We start from the raw sequence: 12,792 nt of genomic DNA on the forward strand, positions 1-12,792 counted from the left end.
TTTCCTATTTGGAACCAGTCTGTTGTTCCATGTCCAGTTCTAACTGTTGCTTCCTGACCTGCATACAAATTTCTCAAGAGGCAGGTCAGGTGGTCTGGTATTCCCATCTCTTTCAGAATTTTCCAAAGTTTATTGTGACCCACACTTACATCTGTAACCAGGTCTAATTATTCTGCACTGGCTGTCTACTTGCCTAATGTAATGCTTGGAACCAGTTTCTTAAATTTGGAAGTTGACCCAGTTTGAAAAACAAGAAGCAGAAACACTGAATACCTGCATCAACATCTCCTTTCAAGAACTTGTCTCAAACCTCATCTTCTTTTTTTTTTTTTAATTTTATTTTATTTAACTTTACAATATTATGTTTGTTTTGCCATATATCAAAATGAATCTGCCACAGGTATACATGTGTTTCCCATCCTGAACCCTCCTCTCACCTCCCTCCCCATACCATCCCTCTGGGTCGTCCCAGTACACCAGCCCCAAGCATCCAGTATCGTGCATCAAACCTGGACTGGCGACTCATTTCATATATGATATTATACATGTTTCAATGCCATTCTCCCAAATCATCCCACCCTCTTCCTCTCCCACAGAGTCCAAAAGACTGTTCTATACATCAGTGTCTCTTTTGCTGTCTCGTATACAGGGTTATTGCTACCATCGTTCTAAATTCCATATATATGCGTTAGTATACTGTATTGGTGTCAAACCTCATCTTCATGATGATATTATGAGAGGAGGTGCAAAGATATGGGAAATGGAAAGTCAAATGCGTTGTCCTTATCCAGGATGCACTAAGATCTGTGAACTATTTTCAATTTTCATCATCAGATCAGATCAGATCAGATAAGTCGCTCAGTCGTGTCCGACTCTGCGACCCCATGAATCGCAGCACGCCAGGCCTCCTTGTCCATCACCAACTCCCGGAGTTCACTGAGACTCATGTCCATCGAGTCAGTGATGCCATCCAGCCATCTCATTCTCTGTCGTCCCCTTCTCCTCTTGCCCCCAATCCATCATCACCTCTTCTTAAAAAGGGAAACATCTTAGTGACCCCTAAAGTAATTCATAACTTTTAATGTTTTTTCTGATACAAAAAAATGTTATGATTCTAGGGGATAGGAAACCTAGTTACTTTTTAATTTTAAGCAATTCAAATGCATATCACCTTGTGCCTGAGTTCCCATTCCAAATTTACTTGTAACCATTACAGTTGGTCAGATCAGATCAGATCAGATCAGTCGCTCAGTCGTGTCCGACTCTTTGCAACCCAATGAATCGCAGCACACCAGGCCTCCCTGTCCAACACTAACTCCCAGAGTTCACTCAGACTCACAATTCTTATTTCTCTTCCTTGTTCTAATGCTAAGTATGTGTCAAATTTTTGCTTTGTGCCTCAGTTTACTGGGTAAGAATATGGTGTTTTGAAATGTCAAATAAGACAGACTGGAATAGGACAGTATTTGTCTTATTATTATTCATTATAATTGTCTTATTCTTATTCATTATAAGAATAAGATGAATAAGACATACTGTTAATCCTTACAATAAATAGGCATACTACAATTATTATCTACTATTATTAGCAGTTTTAAAAGATCACTAAAAGAATGTCAGAATAATGGTTGGGCTCAGAAAAGCTTGGGAGTGAGAAGACACATGTATAAATACAGAATAAGCACTTGGCAGCTCCATCTTTGGAACTTAGAGTGCTCACGGTATGACTGGGTGATGTCAATGGCATTGTTCGGAATAGCAATACATTTCCCTGCTGTGCCAGAAGTGCATCGTTTTTGGCATCAGAAAGGCTGTGTCCTTGGCTTAACTGCTGACCAGCTGAGTGGCAGGGGCACATCAGGTCTCTTGCCTAGTCTTCCTTCCCTAGCTTGGAGCCAGCACAGCATTTCTCAGACTGGAGTAAGGATTGAAATAGAAGAATTTCCTTGTATATGCCAGAAGTGTGGACTCTAATTTTGTTATCAAAATATGTGCAAAAATAAATTATGGGTAGACTCCTTTTGTTTACATCTTTTATTGAACTGTAAATCCCAATCAAACTTGGAAGTGCAAATAAACACAGTAAGACTCGACAACATTCAAAGTAAAATTAATTTACTGTGATGCATAAAGTTTTGCTGAAACTAAATCTCTGCTCCCAATGTGACTCTAAAACCGGCCACCATGGTGCTTTTGAGGGCAGCAACTGTACTATCACAGGCATCGGATGACTCACTCTTTCCACTAATTTCTTCTATTCAAGTAAACACTTCAGTCATACATCATTGCGTACAAAAGTGACATTAAATTGCTTCAGGTGGGGCAAAGCCATCTAGTCTGCTTGTTCTTTTCTCTCTAATTCTTTAAAAAATGTGGCACCCAGAAGGTTGGAAACCCCACTGAAAATCTTGGCACTGAAATTGCATGCAGAGCTTGATGACACAGTTGTTGTTCGAATGATCCTGCATTTTCTTGTATTAACTTTTAAGATTCTTATGGAAAGGAAACCATACAAGAGATTCTGGTGATATCTCAAAAGCTGGAGAATATACCTGCCCAAACCCAGCGTTCCATGGATCTCAGATTGAGAAACACTAGTGCTTTCTAGGGTCACTTCTGACATTCACATCTCTTGCACCCAGAAAGAGTGTCTATGATTACAAGCTACAATCCTTATTTTTGCCAAATAGCTTCAGATTCTGAGCAGATCTTCCCTGATGAAACAATAGGAAGCTGTGTTGACTATTGGTCTCCCACTCCAATTCCCTGGTCAGTCTGTGAATATACCAAAGGAGAGTGGTCTGGGCAGGAAGAGCAAACAGCTTAGCCAGGCTGCATGCTGGATAATGACCCCAGGCTAGCAGTCCAATATATCAAGAGCTGCTGGAAGCTCTCTCCTTTTTTAGTGAATGGTTGTGAGTTCTGGAGAGTGATTTTTGGAAAAATACCTTGAACCATGAACTCCCTGCCATGGATGATCATACCATGGCATCCTCCACCCCCACCCCCACTCTCCCCCTTTCCCCCTCACATTGGAGGGTTTTCTGGAGTGCTGTAGGGAGAGAAGGGGTTGTCGTCTCTGCCCACAGAGAATCACAATGAAGGAACTCATGACAGTCTTACAAATGCTGAAAAAAAAAACAAAAAAACAAATAACCTTGGAGTCCTCTGAAACCATCACATTGGGGAAATACTGGCAACCATGGGGAGAACTTTACCAGTTGCCCCCCTGCCTTGAGAATTTTTTGAATGTTGAAAATATCAACTGTGCAGCAAAGTCTTTCTTTTGCTTTGAAGAATTCAGAGATGGGATTTCCTTGGTGGTCTATTTCAGTTCAGTTCAGTCACTCAGGTATGTCCAACTCTTTGCGACACCATTGACTGCAGCGTGCCAGGCATCCCTGTCCATCACCAACCCCAGAGTTTACTCAAACTCATGTCCATTGAGTCAGTGATGCCATCCAACCATCTCATCCTCTGTCGTCCCCTTCTCCTCCAGTCTTCAATCTTTTCCAGAATCAGGGTCTTTTCAAATAAGTAGCTCTTCGCATCAGGTGGCCGAAGTATTGAAGTTTCAGCTTCAGCATCAGTCCTTCCAATGAATATTCAGGACTGATCTCCTTTAGGATGGACTGGTTGGATCTCCTTGCAGTCCAAGGGACTCGCAAGAGTCTTCTTCAACATCACAGTTCAAAAGCATCAATTCTTCTGTGCTCAGCTTTCTTTATAGTCCAACTCTCACATCCATACATGACTACTGGAAGAACCATAGCCTTGACTAGATGAACCTTTGTTGACAAAGTAACGTCTCTGCTTTTTAATATGCTGTCTAGGTTGGTCATAACTTTTCTCCCAAGGAGTAAGCGTCTTTTAATTTCATGGCTGTAGTCACCATCTGCAGTGATTTTGGAGCCCAGAAATAAAGTCTGCCACTGTTTCCATTGTTTCTCCATCTTGCCATGAAGTGATGAGACCAGATGCCATGATCTTTGTTTTCTGAATGTTGAGCTTTAAGCCAAATTTTTCACTCTCCTCTTTCACTTTCATCAAGAGGCTCTTTAGTTCTTCTTCACTTTCTGCCATAAGGGTGGTATCATCTGCATATCTGAGGTTATTGATATTTCTCCCGGCAATCTTGATTTTTCTCATGATGTTCCCTGCATATAAGTTAAATAAGTAGAGTGACAATACACAGCCTTGACGTACTCCTTTGCCTATTTGGAACCAGTCTGTTGTTCCATGCCCAGTTCTAATTGTTGCTTCCTGACCTGCATACAGATTTCTCAAGAGGCAGGTCAAGTGGTCTAGTATTCCCATCTCTTTCAGAATTTCCCACAGCTTATTGTGATCCACACAGTCAAAGGCTTTGGCATAGTCAATAAAGCAGAAATGGATGTTTTTCTGGAACTCTCTTGCTTTTTCGATGATCCAGCAGATGTTGGCAATTTGATCTCTGGTTCCTCTGCCTTTTCTAAATCCAGCTTGAACATCTGGAAGTTCACAGTTCACATATTGTTGAAGCCTGGCTTGGAGAAATGTGAGCATTACTTTACTAGTGTGTGAGATGAGTGCAATTGTGTGGTAGTTTGAGCATTCTTTGGCATTGCTTTTCTTAGGGATTAGGATGAAAACTGACCTTTTCCAGTCCTGTGGGCACTGCTGGTGGTCCAGTGGTTGAGAATTGGCCTGCCAATTCAGGTTTGATCCCTGGTCTGGCAATTGAGCTCATAGGCTTCAGGGCAACTAAGCCCATGTGCTCTAGAGCCTGTGCTCCACAACAAGAGAAGCTCCCTTAATGAGAAGCCTGGGGACAACTAGCGAGTAGCCCTTGCTTGCAGCAACTATAGAAAGCCCACGTGCAGCAATGAAGACCCAGTACAACCAAAAAAAAAAAAGAATTCAGAGAATTGTTGGTTCCTCTGTTTAGAAACTAAAATCCACATGATTGCCTAGGCCACTTCTGAGATCATCAATTACTTTGTGTGCCAAGTAGGTGAATCAGGAAGGGGACTTTATATTTCATGTGTAAGGGGGAGACTTCTCAATAGAATTCAAACTTTGGAAACATCTCAAAAGCATTAAAATCAGTCATTAAGTCATCATATCTCACCCACCCATTAGGGGTATTTGTAACCGATCTTTGAACATCCACTTCTGATTTTCTCAATGTGGCCCCCAGATCACCAGCAGCAGCAGCTGCCTGGACGCTTGTCAGAAATGTACATTTTGGGCCCTCAGCTCGGACCTGCACAGTTGGAGACCCTGGGGTGGGGCCCAGCAATCTGCGCTGTAACAAGCCTTGCGGGGAACTCTTGACATCAGCTCAGATTTGAGCTCCATTGTTGGAGAGCTGATGGCAGTGTTTCTCAGCCCTGGTCCATAATAGAATTATCTGTTTTGCTTTTAAAAATTCTGATGCCCGGGGCCCACATCCACTCTGGTTATATCAGATTATCTGGGAGCTGGGACTCAGCGATCAGTGTTTTTACAACTCCTTGGGTGATCCAACATGTTGAGTACCTGGGCCTTCCAGATCCTTGCTGCTCGCAGTGTGAGAGCTGTCTGCCGATCTCTGGTGATCCCTGCCCTGCGTACAGTTCGAGATGTGTCCTTTAGCTGGTCTGTCGTTTGGGCTGCTCTTGGTATCTGAGCTGCTGTGTACACGATGCATCTGCTTCCCCCGTAATCAGTGATGTGACATCTCCTTTCTCTTTCACAGGACACAACAGACTACGTTGCGTATGTTGCTAAGGACCCTGTTAATCGCAGAGGTAAGCTGTGTGTGACCTTTGTCATTTCTCATTCACGTGCAGTTGGGCTTAACACTGGATACAAGTTGGTCTTCATGATCTCAGCCCTCTTCACCTGCACGAACAAGTGTTCTCTCGTACTGTCAGTGATAATTTAGTTTTACAGGCAGTGAAGTGTGGCGGCACACCTGGCTGGGTTAGGAGACACTGGATATCTGAGAGTCTGAATCATACTCTGTATAGGAGACGCTGGATATCTGAGAGCCTGAAACACACACCTGTATCCAGACGGCTAGCACTTGGTACACCTGACCTGTGCAAGGCAGCTCCCACTTAGACTCTGAAGGTGGACTCAGTTACACCTGAAGGCTTTACAAGCCGCTGGCCTCCCGCCCGACACCATCTCCTCATTTGTCCACCGACAACTGTTTCACACTGCTCTGCATGGCTCCGGAGGCCAGTGTCCAAGCTCAGGGCTCTCCTCTTAAACCCTACAAAAAATGCTAGACACGGGCCTCAGACACAGGCTAGGTAGGGGATTCGAAGGATCAAGTACGTCCCATCCTCATGGACCCTTTATTCCTAGACCTTCCCTTCGTACCCACCATCCCATCTGTTACAAACAGTGGCCCCATCCCTCCTGTGTTAGGCTTGGGCCGGTGGGCTGAGTGAGGAGGGTGCTACGCTTGAATTCCAGGCAGCCGCCAGGTGGCGCACGACTCCAATTGAGAATCATCCATGACACCAGTGGGGCTTGTAACAACGCAAAATGGCCCTTCCCTTCACCACCCATTGGTTCCCCTCCTCCTCCCACCCTCTACCCCAGAAACCAAATAAAATTTCCTAGTTGGCTTTGCAAAATTTTTGTCTGTACACACACACACACACACACACACAAACACACTTCTTTTAAAATTTCAACACAGATGTGATTTTGGAATGCTGTTTTCCCACTAACCTTGGGGGAGGAGGATGTGGCAGGCTGCACCACATTCCAGAGTTATACTGGTTGAAGTTCTTCTTTTATTTTTGTTTGTTCCAAGTTAACCTCAAGTAATCCTAGACTTTCTTTTGATATGTTAAATGGTTCCTAAGTCAATGGTTCTTAAAATGAGCTATATTTTAAATCACCTCAGTTCAATTCAGTTCAGTTGCTCAGTCGTGTCCGACTCTTTGTGACCCCATGAATCGCAGCATGCCAGGCCTCCCTGTCCATCACCAACTCCTGGAGTTCACCCAGACTCACGTCCATCGAGTCAGTGATGCCATCCAGCCATCTCATCCTCTGTCGGCCCCTTCTCCTCCTGCCCCCAATCCCTCCCAGCATTAGAGTCTTTTCCAATGAGTCAACTCTTCGAATGAGGTGGCCAAAGTACTGGAGTTTCAGCTTTAGCATCATTCCTTCCAAAAAAATCCCAGGGCTGATCTCCTTCAGAATGGACTGGTTGGATCTCCTTGCAGTCCAAGGGACTCTCAAGAGTCTTCTCCAACACCACAGTTCAAAAGCATCAATTCTTTGGCACTCAGCTTTCTTCACAGTCCAATTCTCACATCCATACATGACCACTGGAAAAACCATAGCCTTGACTAGATGGACCTTTCTTGGCAAAGTAATGTTGCTGCTTTTGAATATGCATTCTATTTTCTTCCAAGGAGTAAGCGTCTTTTAATTTCATGGCTGCAATCACCATCTGCAGTGATTTTGAAGCCCCCAAAAATAAAGTCTGACACTGTTTCCACTGTTTCCCCATCTATTTCCCATGAAGTGATGGGACCAGATGCCATGATCTTCGTTTTCTGAATGTTGAGCTTTAAGCCAACTCTTTCACTGTCCACTTTCACTTTCATCAAGAGGCTTTTGAGTTCCTCTTCACTTTCTGCCATAAGGGTGGTGTCATCTGCATATCTGAGGTTATTGATATTTCTCCCAGCAATCTTGATTCCAGCTTGTGCTTCTTCCAGCCCAGCATTTCTCATGATGTACTCTGCAAAGAAGTTGAATAAGCAGGGTGACAATATACAGCCTTGATGTACTCCTTTTCCTATTTGGAACCAGTCTGTTGTTCCATGTCCAGTTCTAACTGTTGCTTCCTGACCTGCATATAGGTTTCTCAAGAGGCAGGTCAGGTGGTCTGGTATTCCCATCTCTTTCAGAATTTTCCACAGTTTATTGTGATCCACAGTCAAAGGCTTTGGCATAGTCAATAAAGCAGAAATAGATGTTTTTCTGGAACTCTCTTGCTTTTTCAACGATCCAGCAGATGTTGGCAATTTGATCTCTGGTTCCTCTGCCTTTTCTAAAACTAGCTTGAACATCTGGAAGCTCACGGTTCACATATTGCTGAAGCCTGGCTTGAAGAATTTTGAGCATTATTTTACTAGAGTGTGAGATGAGTGCAATTGTGTGGTTGTTTGAGAATTCTTTGGCATTGCCTTTCTTTGGGATTGGAATGAAAACTGACCTTTTCCAGTCCTGTGGCCACTGCTGAGTTTTCCAAATTTGCTGGCATATTGAGTGCAGCACTTTCACAGCATCATCTTTCAGGATTTGAAATAGCTCAACTGGAATTCCATCACCTCCACTAGCTTTGTTCGTAGTGATGCTTTCTAAGGCCCACTGGACTTCACATTCCAGGATGTCTGGTTCTAGGTGAGTGATCACACCATTGTGATTATCTGGGTCGTGAAGATCTTTTTTGTACAGTTCTTCTGTGTATTCTTGCCACCTCTTCTTAATATCTTCTGCTTCTGTTAAGTCCATACTATTTCTGTCCTTTATCGAGCCCATCTTTGCATGAAATTTTCCCTTGGTATCTCTGATTTTCTTGAAGAGATCTCTCGTCTTTCCCATTCTAGTTGTTTTCCTCTATTTCTTTGCACTGATCGCTGAAGAAGGCTTTCTTATCTCTTCTTGCTATTCTTTGGAACTCTGCATTCAGGTGTTTATATCTTTCCTTTTCTCCTTTGCTTTTCGCTTCTCTTCTTTCCTCAGCTATTTGTAAGGCCTCCTCAGACAGCCATTTAGCTTTTTTGCATTTCTTTTCCACGGGGATGGTCTTGATCCCTGTCTCCTGTACAATGTCACGAACCTCATTCCATAGTTCATCAGGCACTCTATCTATCAGATCTAGTCCCTTAAATCTATTTCTCACTTCCACTGTATAATCATAAGGTATTTGATTTAAGTCATACCTGAAGGGTCTAGTGGTTTTCCCTACTTTCTTCAATTTAAGTCTGAATTTGGCAATAAGGAGTTCATGATCTGAGCCACAGTCAGCTTCTGGTCTTGTTTTTGTTGACTGTATAGAGCTTCTCCATCTTTGGCTGCAAAGAATATAATCAATCTGATTTCAGTGCTGACCATCACCTAGGGAGTTTTAAAAATCCCAGTGCTCAGACCTCAAAGCAGTGGTGCCCATGCTCAGTCAAGGCTGTGAAATCAGGCTCTAGGGACAGACCCTGAAGGAATATAACCCCATGCAATTTGACTTAGGGCCATAGACACATACAAGCTATTGTCTTGTTTCACAGGCAGAAACCAGCAGTGCCTTCTGCCCACAGTGCCTTTTCAAAGTCATGGAAATCAGGATATATTTCACATGCGTGTTGGTTTCTAGACCAGCTCCCCCATGGGACCCATGTGCAGTGCTAGTGTGAAGACAAATGCCAGACCTCTGTGCTATGCTGCTGGTGCTTTGATGGTACCATCAGCCAAGTGGTCCTTTGATGCTTTGTGGGAGATGTTCACTCTTTCTTTCCAGTTATTTGTTGTCTGTAATACAGCTTTGTGGGTTAAAGACCATCATTTTAAAAGTATTTTTTGATATACTGTGTCACGAGTCCAGGCAGGGCTCAGTTGGCCAATTTTTCTGCTCTATGTGGCATCAGTGGGGTCTTGGGTGGTCTTTGGCTGGTAGTTGGCCTGGTCTAGAAGGGCCAGATTGATTTCACGTCTATGCCTCATACGTTGGCAGGAAGGACTAGAAGTCTAAGCCAGCAGGGTCCTCCTCTCTCTGCATGGAGTCTCAGGGTCCCTCCAGATGGTTCCTCCATCAGAGAAGTAGGACGTCCCATGTAGCAACTCTGGGCTCCATGATGCCAATGTGGACACATCCAGTGGAAGGCCAGGCATGGCTCCACCTCTGTCATAGTTTACCAATCAAAGCAGTCCTAGCCAGCTCAGATTCAGGGGACAAGGGAACCAGACCTGCCCTCTGACAGGAATTTGTGGCTTTCTTTATCCGTCACATCTCTGTCCCCACCCCTGCCACCCCTGCGAACACACACATACAGGGAGCTACAGCCTTCTGCGAGGCAGTAAGTGAAGGCAGGAGGGCGGCATGAGCCCAGCTATGAACAGTATCTCAGAGTCGGCTTTGCCTTCATCCCATGTATGTCCACCCCACCACTACCTCCTTGCATAAGATGCTGGTGGAGGGCTCCTCTTGTTGCCCTGTTCTTCTTCCTCCTCCTGGAATTTAACTTCCAGTAAGAGAGTTTAATTTAGTAAGAATGGCCTCTGACATGCAGGAGTTGTATTAGCAAGGTATTCTGGGAGTAAGTGTTCTTATTTGGACTCTTAGATAGCCAACTCCTCACACAGTGGCCCCAGTCGATATGCTAGGGGAAGCCTTGTAGCTTTGTGGTTCCCTGGCTGCCGGCAGAGCTCCTTAGAATGAACAGACATCTGGTTCCACATCTGGAACTCAGAAAGTCTTCTGTCAAAATCCTACAGAGATGAATCAGAATCCCTCACCATTATCATTCATCTTTTCCACATTGATTCCTGCTTATACATTCCTGTGTGTGTTTTCGTTAATCTAGAAGTATTTATGGACCAGCATCTATATTTTTCTCTTGAGTATCAAGAGTCCATGGCTTATCTAATTAATCTGGTGGAAGAGCAAAGGATCTCTGACCCAAGTCATTAAGTTCTATGGTAACCACCACTACCATCTCGAGGAGATAAGCATTGCAAATGAGCAAGTTTCACGAAGTTGGAAACTTACCTTTGAAAGGCAAAGCCAACCAGGAAGGAGGCCTGGAAGGTAACTCCTGATATATGTAGGATAAAACTCTCAACAAAGCAGGCTTTGCAGGATCCTAACATACCATTTTCACAATGGAATTTGGATTATGACACAATGACTCCCATCCCCTGCAACCTAATGTCTTTTGGTTCAGGATGGACTGTCTGGGTCACAAAAGTAGCTAAAAGATAATGTTCTGCTTAGACATATGGCTGCCTGCAGGTGGCTTGTATTCCTATAACCTATAAGCACAGAAGCATCCCTGTTCAGGCACCTGCTAGAGCTCCTGAACTTGCTGTAGAATGTCCTGTGGTGTTGACCTGATGGCAGAGAGCCCTCTGTTCAGCTTGTATAGCTTCTAATCCCAGGGTTAGAGGTTGCTTTTCCCCCAGGGTTTCCTGAATAAGGGGAAATGCGGTGAATGGGCTCTAGAGGGAAGTCCCCCGTGGACTGCTGCTCACACAACCACACTTCCTTCTTCAGGCTGCTCTATTAGCTCACGGTCATTTCAACCCTGAATTTAGGGTTCCTCTGGCTTTGGACCAGAGGCCCCAGAAGGTAACTTTGTAGGTTACCTTAACTTTGTAGGTCCCAGAAAGTAACTTTCTGGTAGAACCTCACAGAGTATGTACTCCTTAAATAATAGAGCACTTCCTTCGACTTTTCCTTCCCTAGAAGCAAAACCTCATCACCTCATTTTAGGTGAAAGCAATGATTTGATTTGTTTAAGCCAGGAGGTTAAATTTCATCAAATAACTCTGTGGTGGGAGGTTAATTTTCCTGTGGGAGAATGATTAGGTTGTTGTTTCCCTTATCTGGCTATTGTCAACAGTGTTTTTTTTTACAAACAAGCCAACCTCTGGGCTTTAAATATGCTGTGCAGAAGACCCTGAATATTTCTGCCTAGCCCAGAAAGTCAGACTTTCAGACTCTGGCTGAAAGTCAGACTTGTACCAGCCTGTTGCGCATCTCTGCTCACAAGTCTCCTAGGCCCCCCGCTGTGATAAGCCATGAGCTAAGTCTTTCCTCCCTCCATAGAGCTTTTCTCACTCGTCACGATGTGAGCTGATCCTGGTCTATCTGCTGTCTTGTTTCCTATGATTTTCTCCCACCTCCACTCCAGCTCCACTCCTTTATGGCTCATCCTTGAACCTGCCTCAGGGCCTTTGCACCTGTTAACCCTATGCCTGTGACATTCTTACACTAGACCTTCCCATGGTTCACTCCCTGACTTCCTCTGGGCTTCTTCTGTGACATCACCTCCTAGGTCACCTTCCCTCATCATCCTGTATTTTATCCTATACTTCTGCTGCTGCTAAGTCACTTTAGTCGTGTCCAACTCTGTATGACCCCATAGATGGCAGCCCACCAGGCTCCCCCGTCCCTGGGATTCTCCAGGCAAGAACACTGGAGTGGGTTACCATTTTGTTCTCCAATGCATGAAAGTAAAAAGTAAAGTGAAGTCGCTCAGTCTTGTCTGACTCATAGCGACCCCATGGACTGCAGCCTACCAGGCACCTCCATCCATGAGATTTTCCAGGCAAGAGTACTGGAGTGGGGTGCCATTGCCTTCTCCATTATCCTATACTGTCATCCTTAATTTACATTTACATTATTGTCTTTATGGTTGTATTGGTTTTCTGTGACTGTGCTGTGCTTAGTCGCTCAGTTGTGTCCAACTCTTTGTGGCCCCATGGATTGTAGCCCGTCACATGGACTGTAGCCTGCTAGGCTCCTCTGTCCATGGGATTCTCCAGGCAAGAATACTGGAGTGGATTGCCATTTCCTCCTCCAGACGATCTTCCCAACCCAGGGATGAAACCCAGGTCTCCTGCATTGTAGACAGATTCTTTACCATCTGTGCCACCAGGGAAGCCCAGAAATACTGGAGTGGGTAGCTTGTCCCTTCTCCAGGGAATCTTTCTGACCCAGGAATTGAACTGGGGTCTCCTGCATTACAGGTGGATTCTTTACCAGCTGAGTTACCAGGGGAGCCCTGTGACCACTGGAAC

The 12,792-nt window shown here is 44.4% G+C and overlaps 1 protein-coding gene across 4 annotated transcripts in view; it reads left to right on the forward strand.

Moving 5' to 3' along the window:
• The window catches only part of SHC3 (SHC adaptor protein 3), a 192,949-nt gene that overhangs the window by 117,062 nt on the left and 63,095 nt on the right, over nucleotides 1–12,792 (forward strand). For all 4 annotated transcript variants that reach the window (XM_070795190.1, XM_070795189.1, XM_070795188.1 and 1 more), the window contains one exon: nucleotides 5,720–5,771. In XM_070795190.1, coding sequence (XP_070651291.1) covers nucleotides 5,720–5,771 — 52 coding nt within the window. The remainder of the gene's footprint in view (nucleotides 1–5,719; nucleotides 5,772–12,792) is intronic.

Source organism: Bos indicus, chromosome 8, assembly GCF_029378745.1.
Source record: "Bos indicus isolate NIAB-ARS_2022 breed Sahiwal x Tharparkar chromosome 8, NIAB-ARS_B.indTharparkar_mat_pri_1.0, whole genome shotgun sequence".
Lineage (NCBI taxonomy): Eukaryota > Metazoa > Chordata > Mammalia > Artiodactyla > Bovidae > Bos > Bos indicus.